The 25,828-nt window shown below is 33.7% G+C and overlaps 1 protein-coding gene across 4 annotated transcripts; it reads right to left on the bottom strand.

Moving 5' to 3' along the window:
* Nucleotides 1-1,485: 1,485 nt before the first annotated feature.
* LOC134701132 (alpha-galactosidase A-like) lies at nucleotides 1,486-18,311 on the bottom strand. Of its 4 annotated transcripts, none has more exons than XM_063562278.1 (8): nucleotides 18,207-18,311; nucleotides 9,794-9,968; nucleotides 8,562-8,739; nucleotides 7,824-7,992; nucleotides 7,368-7,447; nucleotides 4,084-4,245; nucleotides 3,554-3,763; nucleotides 1,486-1,879 (listed from the first exon to the last, which is right to left on the bottom strand). In XM_063562278.1, exons 2-8 carry the CDS (start codon nucleotides 9,952-9,954, stop codon nucleotides 1,619-1,621), a joined length of 1,221 nt encoding a protein of 406 aa, XP_063418348.1. In that variant the 5' UTR covers nucleotides 9,955-9,968; nucleotides 18,207-18,311; the 3' UTR covers nucleotides 1,486-1,618. The 4 variants fall into 4 exon arrangements, with proteins under 4 accessions (XP_063418348.1, XP_063418346.1, XP_063418349.1 ...); XM_063562276.1 differs by lacking the exon at nucleotides 18,207-18,311 and adding an exon at nucleotides 18,011-18,200; XM_063562279.1 differs by lacking the exon at nucleotides 18,207-18,311 and adding an exon at nucleotides 17,937-17,960.
* Nucleotides 18,312-25,828: the final 7,517 nt, after the last annotated feature.

The raw sequence follows: 25,828 nt of genomic DNA, 5'->3' as shown, positions 1-25,828 counted from the left end.
ACAAAAAGATTGTGCAGTGTCAGGCAACTCAGCTAGCTTTCTCAAAGCTATTTACATTTAAAACATTTACCAATTTACAATTGTAACTATATACAGACTATGCTGTATACTCCCTTTCAGATCAGCTCTGAATCCCTCTTTGGTGTCGGTTGAGGTTGTTTTAGATGGTCTGTGGGAAGAATGACTGTCCATAGTTCAGTATTTGTTCTTTCTTAATCTTAATTTCTGTGTTTTATTTATTCATATAGACTTAGAGCTATATACCTATTGCATGGAACTGGTCTATGATCAGTCAGTGGGTTGATCATGTTTACTGTTTAATGCATTGTCTCAATGTCATATAATTCATGCAGTTTGGTACTGAGTTGAGTTTAAGCTGCAAGAAGTTCTTACTGTGTTAATTCCGTATTTGTTTTTTTTTTTGTGTTTTTTTTTATTTTTCATTAACTCTTTATATTAAAAAAGCAAAGGTTATGGTACAATGATTCACAGATTTGAGTTTAATGGGAATGGAATGGGAAGACTTATTATTTGAACAAAAGTGCACACGCTGAAGCGTCTTGCCTTCTTAACATGTACAAATCAATGGCATTATGTTGATAATCCTAAATTTATATAACGCTTGACTGCAACTATCAAGTAACATGATCCAAGATACCAAGGTCAAGTTCAAATAAACTGAACAAGAAATACATGTACACCTTACAAACATTCAATACTCTAAATATAGTTGACCTGTTACTAATAGTTTCTAAGAAACCGACTTAACCAAGAAAACTAAACATTAATCAATGAACCATGAAAATGAAGTCAAGGTCAGATGTACCATGCCAGGCAGACATGTACACCTTACAATCCTTCCATACACCAAATATAGTAGACATATTGCATACAGTATAAGTAAAACGGACCAATTTGAAAGCACAAAAACTTTACTATAACCAATGAACAATAAAAATGAGGTCAATGTCAGATGACATATGTCAGCTAGACATGTAAATCCTTACAATCCTCCCATACATCGAATATACTAGACCTATGGAAAACCACCAAAACTTAACCTGTGAAAACTGTCTGATGGGCATGCATCCTATTATCCACGATAAGAGAGAAGTAAGCATTACAAAAAGTCTTAACCTTTTTACAAGTAGTCACTGAGTCATGAAAATGAGGTCAAGGACAATGGACCTGTAACAGACGGAAACTTCGTCACATAAGGCACCTATATATACAAAGTATGAAGCATCCAGGTCTTCCACCTTCTAAAATATAAAGCTTTTAAGAAGTTAGCTATCGCTGCCGCTGAATCACTATCCCTATGACCATTTTTCAGAAACTAAAGTCACAAGCTCAACAAAAATGGTAAACATAGGCCCATCAATCATGTAAAGATAGTCAATCACTCAAACAAAAAGCTCAATTTTACTGGTTTAATTTGGAACATCTCTCAGAAATGAAAAAACAAATATGATTAAAAATAACGTATGTTTGTATATCTTTAATGAAAAAAAACGTGTGTACATAAAACACAATCATTCATCTTTTAAATCACAAATATATACATAAACTAAGAAACTCACAACAACAAATTTTAACAATATGAAAAGTGCTTTCAACATTAACTCAGAGGAACTGCTACGGCTAAAAACAATGAAGTTGGTTCCATTTTTAAGATAAGTCGATCTGAAGGCTTATATGATCCATATTCCTTTCCTGTGAACACTTCAGTCAAATCATATCCCTTTTGATTTGTAAGGCCAAAATCGTTCAGTGTCTTATTTACGTATTGTAGCCATCCAAAGTTGTTAGAATTCAATATTCCTACAGCATACTTTCCTGCTGGAGACAGTGGTCTTAACCAACCTTCCACGTTACCTTGCTGAAAAAAATCATAACGGCATTTATCGTCTAAAATCATATATTCAGGGCTGTCAATTTTCGAGCATTGTCATGCTTTTATTTTATTTCCTGTACTAACCCGATAAAAGGATATCATATTTGTAGTTAACTTTAAGATACAGTATAAGGTTACAGTTTTTGTCGAGCCTGCAACTTTTGTTGCAGAAAGCTCGACATAGGGATAGTTATCCGGCGACGGCGGCGGCGGCGGCGGTGTTAGCTCACTTCTTAAAAGCATTATATTTCAGAAGGTTGAAGACCTGGATGCTTCATACTTTGTATATAGATGCCTCATGTTACGAACTTTCCGTCAGCCACATGTCCAATGTCCTTGACCTCATTTTCATGGTTCAGTGACTACTTGAAAAAAAGTTAAGATTTTTTGTAATGTTAAATTCTCTCTTATTATAAGTAATTAGACAACTATATTTTGTAGGTGCGTACCTTGCAAGGTCCTCATGCCTGTCAGACCGTTTTCACTAGACCTCGACCTCATTTCATGGATCAGTGAACAAGGTTAAGTTTTCGTGGTCAAGACCATATCTCAGATACTATAAGCAATAGGTCTAGTATATTTGGTGTATGGAAGGACTGTAAGGTGTACATGTCCAACTGGCAGGTGTCATCTGACCTTGACCTCATTTTCATGGTTCAGTGGTTATAGTTCAGTTTTTGTGATTTGGTCTGTTTTTCTTATACTATATGCAATAGGTCTACTATAATTGGTGTATTGAATGATTGTAAGGTGTACATGTCTAGCTGACAGGTGTCATCTGACCTTGACCTCATTTTCATGGTTCAGTGGTCAAAGTTAAGTTTTTTAGTTTTGGTCTATTTTTCTAATACTTTATGCATTAGGTCAACTATATTTGGTGTATGGAAATATTTTATGATCTTTATGTCGGTAACGCAGGTTTTATTTGACCTTGACCTCATTTTCACGGTCCATTGCTAAGTTTTAAGTGTTTGTGTTTTTTTGTCTGTTTTTCTTTATTTTTTAGCAATAAGTCAACTTTATTTGTTGTATTGAAGAATTGTTAGCTGTACATGTGTGTTTGGCATGGTTCATCTGACATTAACCTAATTTTCATGGTTCATTGATCAATGTTTCATTTTCTTGGTTAATGTTAAGTTTATGTGACAGTTGTAATAAAGCTTTATATTTAGGTCTATCAAAATAGTATCAAAAATTAGTAAAGAAGGCGAGACATTTCAGTGTGTGCACTCTTGTTTAACAAAAATAACTATGTGAACCGTTCATGTAATTTTAAAAAATAATGATATATTCAAGGACCACATACAGCAAGAAAAATAGCCAGTCTCGAATATGATATGAAGAATCCTGATTCTCATATTGCTTTCTTTTCTCCATTAAAATACCAATACTATCTTGATGAATATTACTCTTAGACGCACATGTAAATATGCACACACAGCTGAAGTAATAATTATTGTGTTCATCCCTTACATGTAGCGCTCTTGTTAAGTCGATCCTGGTCACGACACCAAAATGTCGAAGAAAACGTTTGAATAATGACCAAGTATACGTCACAAAGTCTTAAGTTTACAATATAAAAAATAAGTGACGTTCCCACGTTGTGTTCGCTACAAATTTAGCACAATGGACTTTACCTAAACGTGGAACCATACTTACTCGGACAGCATATTTAAACATTCTTCTCCCTTGTATACCACGTGGATCTTGGCTAATGGTTATCACTTCTTTGTTCAATAATATCTTCTTTGACTCGACATCAATATCCCTTAGGTCTACAGACATAAATAGAGGTGACGCAAACAGAGCCCACATACCCATCTGGATCCTCTGTTGATTCAGACTTAAACCAAAGTCTCCAACAACTAACTGTACAGAAAATAAAAATGAACTACTAACTGTACAGATAAATAAAAACCAACCACTAACTGTTCAGTAAATAGAAACAACTACTGACTCATGTTACCGTACAGAAAATAAATACCAACTATTAATTGTATATAGAAAAATAAATACAAACTACCAAATTTTCCGAAAATAAAATCCAACTACTAACTGTACAGAATAATAAATCAGAAAGGCATGTTATACAATTCGCAGTAATTTTTCAATGAAAATTATCGTTGCTATACTATTAAAATGTGTACAAACATTGCTGTCACTGAATTTGATACCCAACTGATATTTACCATGTCAGCATCGTGCCAATGACCCGGTCCTGCGGAATCAATGAACTCCTCTGTCTTGTTACCATAGAAACTAATGATCTGGTAGACATTTTCCCAGCTATCTTGTACATCCATATACGATCTCACTGTATTACACGTATTTGCGCCAGGAGTATAAGTTCCCTATGAAAAGCATTTAGTATTAAGGTGAAAAAAGTACTGTAGATCATTTTAATATGAACAACTTTGGTTTCATTTAATTTATAAATCATTATTCTTTTTATATTTCATATCTAACTGGTTGGCTGATTGATTGACTTCAATAGTGGTGCATTCTTTTTGATTGGTTGATTGATTTATTGACGTCAATGTTTGTACATACATACTGATTTGTGGATTGGTTGACGACAATAATGGTATATACATATCGATTGGTTGATTGATTGATGTCAATGATGGTACCAACATATTTATTAGTTGATTGATTGCCGTCAATGATGATATATACATATTGATTGGTTGATTGATTGACGTTAATGATGGTTAATACATATTGATTGATTAATTGATTGACGTCAATGATGGTACAAACATATTGATTGGTTGATTGATTGACGTCAATGATGGTACAAACATATTGATTGGTTGATTGATTGACGTTAATGATGGTTCATACATATTGATTGGTTGATTGATTGACGTCAATGATGATATATACATATTGATTGGTCGATTGATTGACGTCAATGATGATATATACATATTGATTGGTCGATTGATTGACGTTAATGATGGTACATACATATTGATTGGTTGATTGATTGACGTTAATGATGGTTCATATATATTGATTGGTTGATTGATTGACGTCAATGATGATATATACATATTGATTGGTCGATTGATTGACGTCAATGATGGTTCATACATATTGATTGGTTGATTGATTGACGTCAATGATGGTTAATACATATTGATTGGTTGATTGATTGACGTTAATGATGGTACAAACATATTGATTGGTTGATTGATTGATGTCAATGATGGTACAAACATATTGATTGGTTGATTGATTGACGTCAATGATGGTACAAACATATTGATTGGTTGATTGATTGACGTTAATGATGGTTCATACATATTGATTGGTTGATTGATTGACGTCAATGATGATATATACATATTGATTGGTCGATTGATTGACGTCAATGATGATATACACATATTGATTCGTCGATTGATTGACGTCAATGATGATATATACATATTGATTGGTCGATTGATTGACGTTAATGATGGTACATACATATTGATTGGTTGATTGATTGACGTTAATGATGGTTCATACATATTGATTGGTTGATTGATTGACGTCAATGATGGTTCATACATATTGATTGGTTGATTGATTGACGTCAATGATGGTTAATACATATTGATTGGTTGATTGATTGACGTTAATGATGGTACAAACATATTGATTGGTTGATTGATTGATGTCAATGATGGTACAAACATATTGATTGGTTGATTGATTGACGTCAATGATGGTACAAACATATTGATTGGTTGATTGATTGACGTTAATGATGGTTCATACATATTGATTGGTTGATTGATTGACGTCAATGATGATATATACATATTGATTGGTCGATTGATTGACGTCAATGATGATATACACATATTGATTCGTCGATTGATTGACGTCAATGATGATATATACATATTGATTGGTCGATTGATTGACGTTAATGATGGTACATACATATTGATTGGTTGATTGATTGACGTTAATGATGGTTCATACATATTGATTGGTTGGTTGATTGACGTAAATGATGATATATACATATTGATTGGTTGATTGATTGACGTCAATGATGGTTCATACATATTGATTGGTTGATTGATTGACGTCAATGATGGTTCATACATATTGATTGGTTGATTGATTGACGTTAATGATGGTACAAACATATTGATTGGTTGATTGATTGATGTCAATGATGGTACAAACATATTGATTGGTTGATTGATTGACGTCAATGATGGTACAAACATATTGATTGGTTGATTGATTGATGTCAATGATGGTTCATGCATACTGATTGGTTGATTTATTGACGTCAATGTTGGTACAAACATATTGATTAGTTGATTGATTGACGTCAATGATGGTTCATACATATTGATTGGTTGATTGATTGACGTAAATTATGGTACAAACATATTGATTGGTTGAATGATTTACGTCAATAATGGTACATACATATTGATTGGTTGATTGATTGACGTCAATGATGATACATACTTCTTGATTGGTTGATTGATTGACGTCAATGATGGTTCATGCATATTGACTGGTTCATTGATTGACGTCAATGATGGTACATACAAATTGATTGGTTGATTGATTGACGTCAATGATGGTTCATGCATATTGACTGGTTCATTGATTGACGTCAATGATGATACATACTTCTTGATTGGTTGATTGATTGACGTCAATGATGGTTCATGCATATTGACTGGTTCATTGATTGACGTCAATGATGGTACATACAAATTGATTGGTTGATTGGTTGACGTCAAGGATGATGCATACTTCTTGATTGGTTGATTGATTGACGTCAATAATGGTACATACATATTGATTGGTTGATTGATTGACTTCAATGATACATATTGATTGGTTGAATAATTGACGTCAATGATGGTTCATACATATTGATTTGTTAATTGATTGACGTCAATGATGGTACATACAGATTGATTGGTTGATTGATTGACGTCAATGATAGTGCATACATATTGATTGGCTAATCGATTCACACAAATTGGTGCATACATATCGACTGGTTAATTGATTTACGCGAACGATGACGCATAATTGTATATCGATTGGTTTAATTTAAATAGTACACACATATAGATTCCTTTATAAATTGTTGCAAACTGGTGCAAACCTATCACTTGTTTTAATTGATTGAAAACAATGATGGTGCATACATGGTGGTTTCTGGTGTACAATTTGGAATTTAGTATGGCGTTCTTTATCACTGAACTAGTATATATTTTTGTTTGGGGCCAGCTGAAGGACGCCTCTGGGTGCGGACATTTCTCGCTGCATTGAAGACCTGCTGTTGACGTTCTGTTGTTGTTTGTTCTATGGTCGGGTTGTTGTCTCTTAGACACATTCCCCATTTCCATTCTCAATTTTATATCAATTGGTTAATTGATTGATTAGCACCAATGACGAGATAAGTAGTTTTCTTATAAACTTTGATCTTTTCCAAACTCACCTGAGGGTTAGCACAACTACAACAAACGTACAAAAATGGCCGTCCAGTTTTGTTCAGGAAAAGTCCCATCACTTCAATACCTTAAACATACAAAATTCTTTATAATAAAGCTCCACATCAGGGTGTCAAAGTAATCAGTTGTTTTGGCCAATTAAATCCCAGAATCATTTTTTTAAATAGGATAAGATTATTAAGTATTCAAATAATCATGAAATATATAGCCTGGTAATCAACGAATCACTAAAACACGGCCAAGTAGTTACGTAACCAAAAACCCAATGAGGAGGCTAAAAAATATGTCCAAGTAAACTGATGAACATTAACTACTAAAACAATTATTTAGGTCATAAAAAAGAACATTTCAATTTGCCCTTACCTTACCTACTCAGAAAATAGATACCTACTCGAAATCTTTTATTGTCCTGGTGTGATTTTTTTTTTAATTCACTAACTTACCCTCAACGCTATGTGATGCGTAACAACAATCTATTTTTAACATGTCGACCCCCCACGAAGCATAAGTCTCAGCATCCAATGGTATATAGAATTCGTTGCCAGGATAACCTTGACAGGTCTTTGAACCAACATCACCATAGAGACCAAACTTTAGACCTTTGGAGTGAATCTAAAAGTAGCATGTACAAGTTCAAAATCAATTTCTTGTCAATTCATTACAAGCTTTCTTGGTCTTGTATTTATTTGGATTATTTTGGTTTTATGGATTATAACAGTTACATAAATATTTAGGCAAAACTTGTTTACTGGTGTTCAAATCCCGTTAAAAAATCAATAAAGAAGAGAAAAATAAGATAACACACAATCAATATAATAATCGAAAGAGCGAGAGTCAGGATTTAGAGGGGGTAATAGAATAGTAACTAATGAATACGACGTGTAGAATAAAAGGCAAAAAAAATTCTAAAGAGTATAGATGAAAATATGTATCATTCCAGGCATTGCGCACAGTATTATTCCAAACATTTCTTATGGTATCATTTTAGGGAAAATATAATTTAATATATATATAAATATAATAACACATGTAAGTTTCTTTGAACAGAGTCAAAAACTATCAACTGTCTTGTGCTACTACTTTTATTCTTTCTAGTCTCATCAGGGATTTGTTTTATTAGAATTAGAACAAGAATTTGAAATAGGAAACAGTTAAATTTATTTATTTACATTTGTACATACATAGTCTATGACAGGTTTCATACCACCAGGGAATCTTTGAGGGTCTGCCATTAATCTGCCGTCACTGCTATTTCTCTGGTGTGCCATCCAGCAATCGTCAACCGCCAAGTACTCATAACCAGCGTCGAGATACCCGCCCTCTACCATCTGATCGGCCATTTGCATCAACAGCTTTGCACTGAAACAGGCATATATTATTTCATTTGTATGTATCAAATGCCAAAAAGTACAGTTTCGCATTAGAGCAGCAGCCTTTGTTTGTTATCTTAATTCAGCTAGCATAATAACAGTAATTTGTAAAAGAGGGACGAAAGATACTGAGGGAGAGTCAAACTCATAGATAGAAAATAAACTGACAACGCCATGGCTAAAAATGAAAAGCCAAACAGACAAATAATAGTACAGTAGACACAACGTAGAAAACTAAAAACTAAGCAACATGAACCCCACAAAAAAATTGGAGTGATATCAGGTGCTTCGCAAGGGTAAACTGTTTTCAATAAAACTTATATTATTCCCTTTACACTTTGCTGGTGCGAGTGCTGCCTTGTAGCGGCACTGATAAGTCTGCTCTTTTTCAAAATCTACAATGGTGTCTGTTATGTTCATAAGATTTTGCTTCCTTTTAACACGCGTCAGCCATTTGTCGTTCCCTTCCGACGGACTACCGGCATCGTTTCTCAATACCATACTCGCAAATGGTGTTAACAGTAAAGAAGAGGGTTAAATTTAAAATTCACTCCCTGGCATTTTAACTTCTCTTCGGAACGGGAATTGAACTAGGAACCTTTGTGTTTGTAGTCCGAAGAACTAACCACTACACCACGGCTCTCATCTACATGTTTGCTTGATATTGCTTTAATTTCGAACTGTTTTGATTATATCACATTTGATCAATGAAGCTTAAGTAGAAGAAACACAAATCTTGCGTACTTAATTAAAGACCTATTATATTAGGTGTGTTTACAACAGATACGCGTGCAATGAATAAATCAGAAGATACACATCCCGTAGGATCGAGGCGCTGTATAAACCATTGTAGTCGGATTTAATAAAGGATAAAAAGAAATCTAACATTACAATAACGCAATGTCACACAAACATCAACATCAACCATAACGTTCGTTAGTAACCCAACCAAGCATTGCAATATTTGTGTGTCCACCGTAATAGCTGTTTTGTTGTTGTTACATTCCAACGTAATCGTAGCCATTGCCTTTATTCAAACTTACCTTATACAGTTATCGGGTTCAGCCTTACAATCGGTAAAACATCGGAATCTTTCCCATGACATCCAACCCATCGGAGGAGTCCTAGCTAACCCATTGTCCAAAGCAAGGGTTAAGTAGTTTATCAATACACTACAGATAACAGTCACAGAGAACATCATCATTTAGCAATGTCAATCTGTAAATTATCGAAACAAACGTTTTTACACATTGGCGGATCCAGGTATTCTATGGTTTGGATGGGATGTCCTTAATTTATATATTCTTTAAACATTTAGGCCAATTTTTTTTTAAATTTTGTGTGACAAATTAACACCAGCGACCGAATAGCATATAAGTTAACAACTAAAGGTCTGCGTTTAAGGGACTTGGTGGGCCGTTCTTCAAATTTGTATTGTATAAAGTTTTTTTGTTATTATTCTCTAGAATTCATTATAAATTTAGCACGTTATTGTGTATTCTTATAATTCAGCATCCTATTGTTCTTAACTCTATTGTTTTAATCCACTTAAATCTATTCCGTGTTCTTTTGGCCAATTTTTCCGCAGTTTTTGCCAAACATTCTCTAGTTTAAAAAATAAGTAAAGCAGGATCTAATAACCCGTCTGGATCACGACCTCACTACAAGTTACTAAGTAGTAGTGGGGTTCTTGAATCTCAGTCTAGTTTTCTATGGTGTAATGTAAGTAGAATCGCTTGTCTTTTCGTCGCGTTGTATTCCTTTTTATTTTTGTTTTGTCTTAATATTTTCTCGTTATTGTAAGTTTCCCATTGCCTTGTGCGTTATAAAACCTATGAATGGCCAATGCATTTGTTATATTTCTTATTTTGAAAATTCAGAATTTCAAAATATATCTATAACATCTTTTGAAATTCCGAATTTGCAAAATAGGAAATATAACACATGGGTGTCTCCATTGTTTTGTCTCGCAATTAGAATCAACATTAATACTTACATTTGTTTAAAGGGCCTCACACGCAACAGTTTTTATCTGGTTTCATTTCTATTGTAAACGATTTAGTCTGATTTTAACGTAGATCTATCTTCACTCGCTTACTCATCGTCATAATGAAAGGGAAATCACAAGATGAAGTCACAGGTGTTATTTTAATTAGTTTTGAATCGATCTTAAAACGATGCTATAGAAAATGATAAGTTTGTTATCGATCTCCAGGTAAGGGAGCTACCATTTGATTTTTAGGGGGGGGGGGGGGGGGGGGGGAGGGGCTAGGATCAAATTTGAAAAAAAATAGGCAGGACAGGAGTTTTGAGTAATAAAAAAGGCAGGATGAGACACTTGCAAAAAAAAAAGTCAAGATGACAATTTATGTAAAAAAAAAAGTCAGTATAAACTAAAAAAAAAAAAGCAGGACCGGATAGAGTGAAAAATAAAGGCAGGACAGAGATTACAATTAAAAAAAAATGCAGGACAAAATTTTTCATCCTTGCCCCCCCCCCCCCCCCCCCCCCCCCCCCCAACCCCCCCCCCCCCCCCCCCTAAAAATCAAATGGTAGCTCCCTAATATAGGGTTTACAGTATAGTAAATTATGGCGGGCCAAAGTTACAGAAAAAAGTAAAGGACCAACAAAATAAAGAATGGAGAACCATAGGACAAAACTGAGGAATGGATAATAATTTGGGGTTTAGATATAAAGGTACCAGTCTTGTATTACAACTCCAATTTCCGGTGCATGCAATTTCCGGTGCATGTCAAAACATAGTCCTATAACATATGACTTCGCATTCTTATTCAATTTTTAACGTTTTTATACTGATATTTTCATTTTTTATTTTTTTTGAATGCGAAGTCATATCGATATACGTTAAATTCCTTTAGCACTTTCCGACATGATTTCAGGTCGGAACAAAAATGCTTCAATATTCTTTCTATGTCAAATATTTAACGGGCCAAATATCATTTTAAATAACTTGAGCACGAAAACTATTAAAAAAATTACTTACTTGTGCTAAAGAAATAGTTAATCCATCACTTTAAGAAAATTTTATTCTCGAGTCGGAGCTCAATAACACCAGTTTAAATATGGCGCCCAGATTTGATTAATTTTCGAAATGTAAAATCCAAATAAAAAAAACGAACTAATGGCATCGTTTAACGACGATCGGTTTCAATGTTGTTTAAACGTAGTTTATAGCTTTAAGATACAGAATAGAATACAGTTTGTTGCAAAAAGACAAAAAGGAAATTCTTATTAGCGTTTTATAAATCTATCCTTGAAAGAAGGGAGTTAATTTGTCACACCACATTATCAATCATGCATTGTGAAAAGTTTGTTTTTTTAAAAATCTCAATCGCAAACACTGCCACATTTTCCCTAAGAGAACCATTGTGTTTTAATAAAATCAAGAACCCCTACCCCCCCCCCCCCCCCTTTCCAGAATTTTGTTTCAGAACCTTGATAAAGGGAAACGTTGAAATAAAAATAAAAATGTTTTTTGTCTTGTGTCTTTATAATTATTATGTACATGTATACATTAGTAATTTCAATTAATATTTTGTCAGTCTCTTGAATAGTTCCCAAATATATGAAATAAAATTTGTTATATATGGGCATTTCTGAACGATGTTTTGCATTTAGTATATACATGTCTCTGGTATATATAAAAAAAGGTGTGAATGCCAATGATACAACTCTCCATCCAAGTCACAATTTATAAAAGTAAACCATTATAGGTAAAAAAAAAAAGTCACTGTCTTCAACACGGAGTCTTGGCTGACACCGATCAGCAAGATATAAATGGCCCAAACATTACTAGTGTAAAACCACTCAAACGGGAAAACCGACGCGGTCTAATCTATATAAAAACGAGAAAACTTGAACTTATGAACCACATCAACAAACTACAACTACTGAACATCAGATTCATGACTTAGGACAGGTGCAAACAATTGCAACGAGTTTAAACATTTTAATTGTATCAAACATTCGCCTTTATCTGAAACAATGGTGTAACATTGTATTTATAATACCCCGTTTTAGATAGCAAAACCTGAACCTTTCAAATGCAAGGAGAAAAAACATAACCCCATTACAGACAAATGAGCTGAAAATGCAACCCTGTCCGTCGGAACATACCCGTTTCGGTATTATATTTATCTAGTAAGTATCCACCAGGTACAAGTAAAATGGCCATTGGAGAAGTGTCACACAAAACAACCATTTCATGTATGGAATACTTACCGTTTTTGTTGTATAAAAAAAAGGTGTTCAAGTCCCCATCGGATAGGGAATTAGTATAAAAAGAATTCAGAGTATGTGTTTAATTATTTAATAAAGCAAATAATGATAGGGGCTATTTTTGTGGAAAGGGGGGGGGGGGGCGTACGCCCATTACGCCCTTGCGTGGACCCGCCCCTGAAAATTTCAATAATTTCCTGAAGCTAGATATCCTCGTCTGCAAACGATAATTAAATAGCATGTCCTTGGTATTCATTCCAGTGTCTGGTAGAAAAGATTGGACACGATAAAAAAAAAAATAACCTCTAATATTTTTGTCTTTATAGATACTATCAATTTACGCCATCTTTAGTTTCAGACGAATTGATCGAAAAATATCGGTGAGCTCATCTTTTAAGTGAACTCGCAAGTTCCAAATTGAAAGAGTTGGTATTGCTTTGTTTCATAAAAAAAGAATGGCCAACATAGATACAAGTATCTTGTCTTAGGGAGGGATAAATCCTACTTTGTAAAGGACCACTCTGATTCAAACAAAAAATTCTCTGATACTGACATTATCGACAAGCTGCTTGATTTCTTAATTGATAACATATTTGTTACGTTCGGAGGACGTGTTTTTCAACAGATCGGTATTCCAATGTGAACAAATTGTGACCCTCTTCTTGCCGACTTGGTTCTTAATTATTATGATGCTGACTTCATACAGGAATTTCTTAGAAAGAAAGATAAGAAGTTAGCAATATCCTTTAACTCTACTTTCCGCTATATAAATGATGTTCTTTCACTAAATAATTCAAAATTTGGTGACTATGTTTAATGCATCTATCCCACCGAACTGGAGATAAAGGATACAACAGATACAGTTAAGTAGGCCTCATATCTTGATTTACATAGATCTAGAAATTGACAATAAGGGTCGGTTGAAAACAAAACTTTACGACAAAAGAGATGATTTCTGCTTTCAAACTGTGAACTTTCCATTTCTAAGTAGCAACATTCCAGACTGTTACACAAATGATATTGGATATGTTCCTTACGTCGTAACTTCAATCTCCTTCCCTTTAATGATGTGACGTACCGAATTTGACTATTTACAGGATTTGTTATCACATAAGCAACCCGACGGATGCCACATGTGGAACAGGATATGCTTACCCTTCCGAAGCACCTGAGATCACCCCTAGGTTTTGGTGGGGTTCGTGTTGCTTATTCTTTAGTTTTTTATGATGTGTCATGTGTACTGTTGTTTGTGTGTTTGTCTTTTTCATTTTTAGCCATGGCGTTGTCAGTTTATTTTCGATTAATGAGTTTGACTGTCCCTTTAGTATATGTCGTCCCTCCTTTCCAAGCCAAACCATTACCTCCGGCTCACAACTTGCAATACGACCTACAAGTTTGCACAAGGTCATGGTTGTTTATGACGTCTTTACACTAAATCCATAGGATGTTGGATGTGTACGGATTGATTGTTTAGTCTTAGATGCATGATTATATATTAGTTGTTAGTTGCTTTGAACTTGCTGTAAGATATAAACTGCGAGTACTTTCAGATCTGTTCATTGTGTCTTTTTGTGTCGGGATGTATAAGTACCCCGCCACGTTCACTTGTATTTTTTGTCTATCTGATGAGTTAAGCCTTTTCAACTGATTTTTATAGTTTGTTCTTATGTTGTACTGTTATACCACTGTCCCAGGTTAGGGAGAAGGTTAGGATCCCGCTAACATGTTTAACCACGCCACATTATTTATGAATGTACCTGTCCCATGTCAGGAGCCTGTAATTCAGTGGTTGTCGTTTGTTTATGTGTTACATATTTGTATTTCGTTAATTTTTTTTTTTACATACATGAGGTAGTTAGTTTTCTCGTCTGAATTGTTTAACAGTTTTTAATGGGGCCTTTTATATCTGACTATGCGGTATGGGCTTTGCTCATTGTTAAAGGCCGTACGGTTACCTATAATTTTAAATGTTTGTGTCATTTTGGTCTTTTTTGGATAGTTGTCTCATTGGCATAATACCACATCTTCCTTTTTTATATCTTCTACAATTTTGGTGCTCCTACAGGCTACTTATAGCCACCAAATCTGTCTTATTGCTTACGCACTGCGTGTTGAGGCATTTTGTGTAAAAAGAATGTCCCATGTAATTTCCATAGACACGTTTTCTCGCTAGTAGATTAATTTGCTTAATTGCATGGTAAACATGGTAAAGTCTGAAATATTTCTTTTTCATATCATACACGAAGTAGCAGTTGTTTAATTATACATGTTTGATGTCTACAATTATTCAAATAAAGATAACCAAAAAATAAATGTTTGTTAAAGTCCGGTTGCAAGTATTTCAGAAAATTAAAACTAAATGCCAAAAAAATGAAAAATTCAAATTTAATATAATTGTTTTGCTCTGTCTTGGAGTAAAGGCATATAACCCATATAATACATTCATAGAAATGTTCCATAAAAGTAGAGACAAAGACTCAAAAGATAGAATTTTAAAAGAATTTCAAACTGAAAGAAAGAAGGACCCGATGTGTGATTGCTATAGTTATTTTTGTTATGGGTCTAAACATACGGGACGTAGACTTGTTAGTACATATTGGATGCCCTTAATCTGTACTCTTTTAGTGGCAAGAGGCAGGCCGTTGTTCGAGAGATGGCCGACAAGAGTTAAGTCTCATTTACGACATGTTCACTACATGTCTTTGAAAAATACCGCTAGAGATAATCGTACAGAACAAAGATAGCATGTGTGTCCGTACGCAAGTACTGTCACATATTTCAGACAAGAAAACAGTTGCAAGTCTGTCGGAAAGTAATATATGCAGTGGATGCGACTTGGAACATTGTGATTGTTCTTCCTGTAGATCTTGTTCTGTGCGCATTAAAAAGTGTCCATGCCAAAAGAGATGCTTTTGCAATGTACAGACTTTCCTTAACCAAGAATGTGTTGATGACAAACTAAGTTAAAAGTTTCGTGTGGCATTTGTAACTAATAGTTGAATGAAGATTTCTTTGCTCACCCATGGAGTTGTACATAGAGACTTGTCTGGTTAAAACTGAATTGTATAATAAATGTCAATACGGTCAATCCGACTAATGGGTGAATGAAGATTGCTTCGCTCGTCCAAGGAGTTGTTCGGTTCAAACTAGACTGTACATTAAATAATGATACTATCATCGGTGTTCCACTTCAATTTTTATTTAAAAACCAAGCATAAACCATAATTATAAAATTATTCAATTGAGCCAATGCAATGTATTCAAACTGTAAACTAAATATAAAATCAGTGCTGACTTAGAAGAAAATGACTGAGATAGTTCAGCTGTACAGGGAGACCGTTAATTGAATATTAATCAGCTTTGAGTATACCCAATGATACCGATCATTTACAGTTTTTTTTATATTCTATCTAGTTTTTATTTTAGTTACAAAGAAAATCTTCATGTTAATTTATCATATAACAAAATAACTTCTGTTAAGTCTATACGTTATCTTATAGTGAGGGTTAATCATCATGTGCTTGTATTCAAAGGAGGTTTACACACAGAGGAAAAAAAATTCGTTTCGTTTCACGAAGGAATCCGTTTTTGTACTAGCCGTTTTGAAAGTTTGAACCTGATGTTGATGAATGTTGAAAACTGTTGAATTGTTATATTATGACACATTTTCGTTGGATTTAAAGCAATATTATATGATATTTCGCTTCTTAGTATGATTGGACACACTTAAAAACAAGGTACACATGTTGATTTGAGAAATTGTTTTTGCTACGCGAATTTTGCCTATCGCGATATGACCTCGGGTGGCACATTGATAGTAAAAAGAAAATATCAGAACAGCAAATAGAAATAGTGAATAATGCCCCCGAGGTCATATGTTATAGGACTAGTCAAAACATGGAGGGAAACAAAATAGTGCATTTTTTTCTGAATTTTTTTCTGAACTCAATTTTTTCTGTTTGATTATAGGTTTATGCTGAATTGAAACATATATATAGACTTTAAAAAAAATCTTGCATCTTTTGGGGATATCAATCCAGGAAAGTGGAAGGATATCATGTTTACTGGAAGTGGTGCGGCCTAGTAAAAATAGCAAACAGAAAGTAGAAAAAAAATGTTTTGACTTCAGGATTGCGTAACTTTTTATTCTTCGTGGCAACACCCTCTTTTTTTCCGATTAAATCACAATTTCACATTAGTACATGCATGATATGAACATGAAATTTTTTTTCTGTGTAGCATTTTTTATTTTTTTATTTTCAAAGATCAGCTGTTTAACATGTAAGCCTATGGAGCAGTCAATTACAAGACTGCAACCTAAAGAACAGATAATTTTAGACCAAATATTTAATGAATAGAGAAAGCTTAACAACAAATCAAGAATATATGACTTCATTTTTTTTTTACTTCATCGCTTTTTATTCAGTGACATACATGTGTCAAGAACTGCTAGATATTGAAGCTTCCATAAGAATGCAAATTATCGTCTATTCATGTATTTGGAGAAAACAAATCTGAAAATTAGGGCTAGTCACGTGCACTTAATATATATATAGTTTAAACGATTAACGTGAATAACACAAGCGATGTAAATTAAGGAGTACAAATTCTCAAAATATCCATATATAAACAAAAAAGCTTGCGCACCAGTGGCGGTTCCGGGGGCTGGAACCCCCCCCCCCCTTTCTTTGCCGATCAATGCATTTGAATGGGGACATCCCCTCCTTTGTCCTGGGTTTTGAAACCCCCCTTTTTAAAATGGCAGATAAAATCCTATATTAGTAATTTACTTCCGCTTTTATACTATATTTAGATAGAAAATTCAATCATTTACAAATGTATTTATAACTGTTTTAAAAATGGTTACTTCAATTATTATGGATTCAATCGAAAACTGTAGAATTGCTCATGTCGATGCATTTGTGAAGAACATGATTAACAATTTACCTTGGTTTCTTTGTTTGTTTGCTGATTAACAATTTACCTTGGTTTCTTTGTTTGTTTGCTGATTAACAATTTACCTTGGTTTCTTTGTTTGTTTGCTGACAACTAAATCCATCAGCTACATCCTAAAACCAAGTTCTCCATCGTTTGAAGCAAAAATATAAAACACAAACTTGAAGCTACACAGATCGACACAATTTGATAGAGTAGACCAAAATGCTCTGCTCTTTAAATGTTTTTGTATTGAGTAAAAATTAGATCCTAATAATTTACCGTACACCGATATGAGATGTCCTTTTGTGAACTACAGTTCTTATTTATAAACGGTTCCGCTTCGCATGCTATGTGGGGTAGAGACATGCATCACGAATTGTGAAGTTAAAAGACAAATTAACAAAATAGACTTATTTCCCTGTTAGTACAAAAATCATGGCACATTAAAACATTTGCATAGTGTAATGTTTTAGTATAGGCGAAAATCCACTTTGAAAAGAGAGTCTGAATGGGGATAGGTGTCCTTTATTTCTGTTCTATTTAATCATTTATGTTTTTTTTTTTTCTATGTTCTATAATATTTTGCTTATTTGTCAAAATATTTTACTTTTTAAAGTTTTTTTCCCTATAATCTGTATTTTTAGATATAATTTCTTTAAATCTTTTACTCATTATGAAAGTTCTTATTCCTTTTTTCTTAGATTTTAGCATCATTTTATTCTCTAACTTGTTTGTTTGTCCTATTTCGCTCTATTCTTTCTTTGTTTTGCCAACAGTTCTACACATTTGACCCATCATTCTCTCTTCTTCTATTATCCCATCCGGACCCTTGCTTAAGCCTTTAAATCTCATATGTCTACCTCAAAAAATAAAAAAAAGTTAAATTTGTCATTCATTGGCAATAACTCCTATGAGAATTTGTCTAACAGTTTTTACGTATATGGACAAAAGATAGAGCTCATTTATAATTATTCTGAACATTTTTGCTCCTTTCACATCTTCTCTCTATTTATAACGGTTCAAAAAATAATAGACAAAACTTGTATTTTACCCTCATGTTCTACTTTAGTCCTGTCGGCAATGTTGGTAGGTAGGCAGAATCATCGAACACATTTAAAAAAAAAGATACCCAATGATGATTGTGGCCGAGTTTGGTTAAATTTATCTCAGTAGTTTCAGAGAAAGGAGTTCTGCAAGAGATTACAAAAATTTACCTTTTTTTTTTTTAAATTGACTAAAAGGGCAATAACTCCTTAAGGGGTCAATTCACGGTGGGTATGGTTGTCCTGCGAGAGAACATACTGTGCTGGTGATTTGGTCCTGACGGGTGCTGGTGGGTCCTGATTCTGTGCTGGTGGGTTTGTTTACATAGTATCAGAACGGCAATAAAACGACTGTTTTGTGGCTTAGTTTTTCTCTGATGTGTCATAAGTACCATGCAAAGTATATTACAACAATATTATATTGCAAAAGTCGTGCAAGTTCGTTAAACGGAATTGTCCTGACGCTGTGCTGGTGATAAGAAAAACGGTCCTGGTTCTGTGCTTTTATATTTTAGTTAAAAGTGGCATATATTCAAGATCATTGATGCTGTACTGTTATTGACTTATTAGCTGTTGTCTGCTTTCTTGAAATTGACATTGTTGTGAATCTGTTTACTGTTATTATGAGAGAAAAAATACCCCTATTTAAAAAAAAATATGTTTAAACTAACTGTTATCTTATTCATTGGCCTTTTAATGGAACCCTTCTTGTCCCCTTTTACGATAAGAAAATATGTTTACGATTTTCGGGATTACGATCATTTTGCAAGATCACCAAAATACGTTGTAATTTATACAATACTTAGATAAAGTAGATGATGTGGTATGTTTGTTGTAAATGGACAAATTTTCATAAGAAACCAAAGGAAGTATGTGTTAACAACCATACGTCATCGTACGACCTTCAACAATAACCCATAAAAAAAATGTAAAAGGTTTTGCATAAAAATGGAGAGCAAAAATATAGAACAAAGGACTTTCTGAGCTTTTGAATCATGTCTTTAGCAGCTTAAAACACATTTGTTTGTGGACAATTGAGTGCTGACTATAAGAATGACAATAGTATTGCGGGTTTGTTTGTTTGGTGTTTTTTTTTGGGGTGGGTGGGTGGAGGAGGGATGGGGATAAGGTAGAGCGAGGTTACAGTGAAAGCTTGGAATAATTTCCCGTAAGTTATATTGTAAAATAAAAATGTATCTTATAGCTATCAAGAATCACTTGCTGTAAGATTTTTCCAACACATTTTTTTTGTCTAAACGGTTATCAGGTGGTTTTTTTCGAAAGTTCGATAGAACACTAAAAAAAATCACTATTTTATGAAAGGGCAGGCTAAAATATGTCAGAGAATGAAGACGAGATAACCTAAAGAACACTTATAAAATTAAGATTTCTTAGCTTTTTTCATTTCAAAATAAATATTTTTGATAAAGAATTACGGGAGAGGAAGTGAACAATGTGTCCTTCTTTTCTATATATAAATATTTTTCATGAATAAAAATAAAATGTGTCTTGATTATAATTGAAAATGAGTAAATGGAAAAAATACCCAACTAAAATACACTTTTATTTTAATATTGGTAATATCACTAAGCTTTTAAGTTTTGTGTGTCAAACACACCATCTCTGTAGTAATGACTCCTTACTGAGATATTTCATTTCATTCATTTTTTTCTCTGCATTTTTTTATATTGTGAATTCATAGAATTATTATATTAAAATGTAGCCTAAATTTATATTTAAAAAAAAGCGGAATCTAAAGCCAGATATATCAAACATTTTTGTTTCCATCTATCTGTTTTCAGGACTTTAACAATCAACAATAACACGCCTGGAAAGTAAAATGCGTACTCGGCTGTCTGTAATCGATAATTTTTAGACACCCCAGGCTCCTAAAAAAACAAGCCGGGGTGGGGGGTCAAAGATGCAAATTAAGTACTTATATCAATATTTTATCTTTTCATGTACGGTTTATGACCCCTCCTGTAGCCTGTCAATTCCGAAATGTGCAAACTGCAATAGTATCAAAACAGCACAGACAATGAATAATAGAGATATAATTTTGTACATATATCAAGGGGAAACTTCTTGCAAAGCATTTTTATTTATAGTTCATTATTGTATTTAGTAGAAAAAGAGAATTTAGTGAAAATAAAATCACTATTTTTGTAGAAAATTCACAGACCTTTGTATAGAGATTTTTGTTATGTTTAGCATGGGATCAACACAATGGTTCGTTACCGAGTAAAGCAACATTTATAAGCAATTTGCTGTAAGATTGTGACCCTCACAGTTTCCATTCACCACAAATATTCTCGTTACAACGAATCATTTTAAATACAAAAATACGTGCTGTATGCAGCCTTTTGTTTATCTATTAATATGTATAAGCAAAGACCCATCAAAACAACATCTGATAAACAAATTTAATAATACTTTTAGATATTTGGATGATATTTTGGCTCTCAATAATGACGACTTCAGTATGTATATTAATGAAATTTATCCTGGTGAACTCACTTTAAATAAAGCTAATACTAACAATGACCACTGCCCTTTCCTCGATCTTGATATCTATATCACTAACGGAAAGCTGAATACTAAAATTTATGATAAAAGGGATGATTTTTCATTTCCTATCGTTAATTATCCGTTTTTAGATGGTGACGTTCCCTTGTCACCATCTTACGGTGTTTATATATCTCAACTTGTACGATTCGCTCGTGTATGTAACAATGTTTTAGATTTTAACGAGAGAAATTTATGTATTACTGAAAATTATTACACCAGGGTTTTCGATATCACAAACTAGTCAAAACATTTACTAAATTTTATCATCGGTATAAAGACATCATTCGAAAATATAGCTCAACATGCAGACTTTTTATACGTTCAGGTATTTCACATCCAATTTTTTATGGAAATATTCTTTATAAAGCACAAAGGTGTCAGTATTCACCTCATAAACTTACAAAATCTTTGAATAGACTTATTAAGAAGGGATATAATTACGATACTGTTGTCAAGTCATTAAAGATTGCATATTTTGGAGTTAATATTGAGTCACTGATAAGGTCTTTGCGTCGGAACTAAACACATTTATTCTAAAAACAGTTGTTGGCATGACACGGGTTATGTTCTTCTCATATATGTTATGATGGTATGATACTAAACCCCTTACGGGAAGGATTGTGCCTGATGTTCATATGATGAAATCATAATCTTTCAGTCAGTTTAATTGAAGTCTGGAGCTGGCATGTCAGTTAACTGCTAGTAGTCTGTTGTTATTTATGTATTATTGTCATTTTGTTTATTTTCTTTGGTTACATCTTCTGACATCAGACTCGGACTTCTCTTGAACTGAATTTTAATGTGCGTATTGTTATGCTTTTACTTTTCTACACTGGTTAGAGGTATAGGGGGAGGGTTGAGATCTCACAAACATGTTTAACCCCGCCGCATTTTTGCGCCTGTCCCAAGTCAGGAGCCTCTGGCCTTTGTTAGTCTTGTATTATTTAAATTTTAGTTTCTTGTGTACAATTTGGAAATTAGTATGGCGTTCATTATCACTGAACTAGTATATATTTGTTTAGGGGCCAGCTGAAGGACGCCTCCGGGTGCGGGAATTTCTCGCTACATTGAAGACCTGTTGGTGACCTTCTGCTGTTGTATTTTTTTATTTTGGTCGGGTTGTTGTCTCTTTGACACATTCCCCATTTCCATTCTCAATTTTATATACGGATAAAGTTATGAAACGCAGCAGGGTCATCAGGGTGAGCAGTTCATGTCATATGAATTAAATGCTAAGCATAGATCTAGAAAGCGACATATAATCATGCATGACATTAAAAAAAGTCTCTTCTTTTCGACTTTTTTCGAACAAATTGACACATAAAATGAATTATATAGTATTGTGGAATTTTTAACTTATTTTAGATACTATATATTGTTATCTGATATTGGATGAAAGATGTTGCCCTTTTATGTTATTATGTAATACAAGTTCAGATCATTTGAAAACACATATTAAACAGCCAAATGGATGCACAAGAGCTAAAATAGAAGTCATAGATCCTGTTGACAACAATTATCTGGCTAATTTTATTGATTTTGTAACATTTGTTTCAAATATGACCAACTTCTTATCCAAAATCACCAGCACCGTATCAGGACCCACCAGCACAATGACAGGACCCACCAGCACAGTATCAGGACATGAATAAATTGAGAAAATGCTAAATTTTAATAAATTGCAATGTTTTTTTCACAAAATTGTTTTGTCGTGTGGATTGCGGTATAGAAAGCAGACTCTATGAGCATTTTTGTTTTATTTTTTCAGTTCGAGATTTTCTGAAAATGAGTATTTTTGTGTTATGCTTACTGAAACAGTTTAGACAGTCATTTTTTAATGGTTTATATATAAACCCATAAGAAACGAAATTGAAAAATCTCAACTGTTTTTTTACCATTTTTTATGAGTGAAAACGTCAAAAATCATCATTTTCGTCTTTGTTTACATTTTTTCATTGATCACCAGCACCCGTCAGGACCGAATCACCAGCACAGTACGTTCTCTCGCAGGACAACCATACCCACCGTGCAATTGACGCTTTTTGTCATGTTGACTTATTTGAAGACAAGTACTTTGCTGAACAATATTGCTCTTTACAGTTTATCTCTATCTATGATGATATTCAAGATAATTACCAAAAACCAAAGATTACCACTTCAGGGGCAGCAACCCAACAACGGGTTGTCTGGTCATCTGACACATTTTTCAAACTAGATACCCCAATGGTGATTCTGAACGGTTTAAGTTCCACTTATTCTGTTGTTAGTCGATGGTCAATGTTCCTGTTGCCAAGTTATTAAAAAGATGGGGAGGTGGTTTATGACACCGACGGCTTGCTCATATACTTTTACAGTAATCCATCATGACCGTCTTTTTGTTGTAGGTTTATCATTTAACAAGAAAGATCAAAGAAATGACAAAAAGCAAATACGTTCTCGACTATAAACCTTTATTTATTTATTTTACTAAAATTTCATGAATTTACGCTTCAGTGTATTATATAAAAAAAATAAGATGACGTATGATTGCCAATGAGATAACTATCCACAAAAGACCAAAATGACACATACATTAACAACTATAAGTCACCGTACGGCCTTCAACAATGAGCAAAGCCCATACCGCATAGTCAGCTATAAAAGGCCGCGATAAGACAATGTAAAACAATTTAAACGAGAAAACTAACGGCCTCATTTATGTGAAAAAAAAATGAACGAGAAACAAATATGTAACACATAAACAAACGACAACCACTGAATTTACAGGCTCCTGACTTGGGACAGGCACATACATAAATAATGTGGCGGGGTTAAACATGTTCGTGGGATTCCAACCCTCCCCCTAACCTGGGACAGCGGTATAACAGCACAACATAAGAACGAACTATAAAAATCAGTTGAAAGGCTTAACTCATCAGATGGGAAAAAAATACAAGTGGACGTGGCCGGGTACTTATACATCCCGACACAAAAAGACACAATGAACAGATCTGAGAGTACTCACGGTAATCTGACAGCTATTTCAAAGCCACTAACAACTAATAAATAAACCATGCATCTAAGACTAAACTATCAATCCGTACACATCCAACATCTAATGGATTTAGTGTAAATTTCATAAACAGCCAGAGAAAAACATGACTGTGTGCAATGCCAAGTTACAGGTATCGACAGATTGTAGATCCATGAAATTATCATACTAGTTATATTTAGTTAGCTTTTAATTTGCTGATAACAAAATCAATATGTATACCAATAAAACAATATTCAATGATCTTATTATAGTGTTGAATAGGTAACCTTTTAGAATAAGTTTATTTAAAGGAGCGACAAGTTTACATGGATCATTTCTAAATTTCCGGGCACGGTTAACAACATTTCCGTAAAAATGAGGATGTTAGAATAAAACAATTTCACAATAAAGTTACATTTCAATAAAGAATACTCTTATTTCATAAATAAAACATCTTCCTATAAAAGATTTCTTTAAACGTATATTCCTGTACTTGCACTTTGAAGTATAATGTTTTTTTAGTATATATAATGAGTCTGTGTGTTTTCTTTTCTTCTCCATTTTGTATATAGTCCTCGAGTGTTTATACATAACCATAATATAATGGACTAAACCAACACAATGTTAATATCCTTTGAATGTTGCCACAGCAGTCTTCATTGGATTTTCCCAACAAATAAGTACCCATTTTTCAGAATAAGCCATAACACTCCCAATTTTTCTCATTTTTCCAGAAATATACGCACTTTCTGCTACCGAAAACTTGGCGTCGGCGTCATAAAACGCATTGCCTCCATTTTTACATAATTTCTCGTCAAGGAAGAAGCACTTATCTTTCAGTCTATAAGGTGAAAATTTGATACGCAAGGTTATTAATTCCTCCGTTTCTCCGAGGTTAAGACTAAAACGGCCATAATAAATGAATCGAACCAATCGGGAACTTGGAATGTCTTCAATGCCAATGCACGAGCTCGCGCATGACAAATAGTACATTAAGTGTGCTCTATAGTCGTCTGCAACTTTGGCAATAGAATCTTCTTTAGTTAGTCCTATAACAGACGACATCTTCGACATGTTCAGGGGAGGATGTTTGAAATTATACTGAGGAGAGTTTGAATTATTCTAATACGATATAAACGAGCTTCAGTAGTTTTACATTACAATGTACCGGTATTTCATATCGTTTTTTAATGTTGTAAATAAGGTACATGCATGGTTGTCCTAAATTGTGCTATTAAAGTTATTACAATAAATATACTAATCAGACCGTTGGTTTT

This window comes from Mytilus trossulus, unplaced genomic scaffold (assembly GCF_036588685.1).
Source record: "Mytilus trossulus isolate FHL-02 unplaced genomic scaffold, PNRI_Mtr1.1.1.hap1 h1tg000220l__unscaffolded, whole genome shotgun sequence".
NCBI lineage: Eukaryota > Metazoa > Mollusca > Bivalvia > Mytilida > Mytilidae > Mytilus > Mytilus trossulus.
The sequence above is the reverse complement of the archived record's forward strand: the minus strand, read 5'-3'. Positions and strand labels throughout refer to the sequence as shown.

What these genes read in the sequence shown, in the direction of transcription:
- LOC134701132 (XM_063562278.1), bottom strand. Translation starts at nt 9,954, where the DNA reads ATGATGATGTTCTCTGTGACTGTTATCTGTAGTGTATTGATAAACTAC. An exon ending in ATTGGCACGATGCTGACATG is followed by an intron (nt 3,764 to 4,083) that starts GTAAATATCAGT and finishes TTTTCTGTACAG; the next exon opens with TTAGTTGTTGGAGACTTTGG. An exon ending in TGTTTAAATATGCTGTCCGA is followed by an intron (nt 1,880 to 3,553) that starts GTAAGTATGGTT and finishes GATTTTTTTCAG; the next exon opens with CAAGGTAACGTGGAAGGTTG.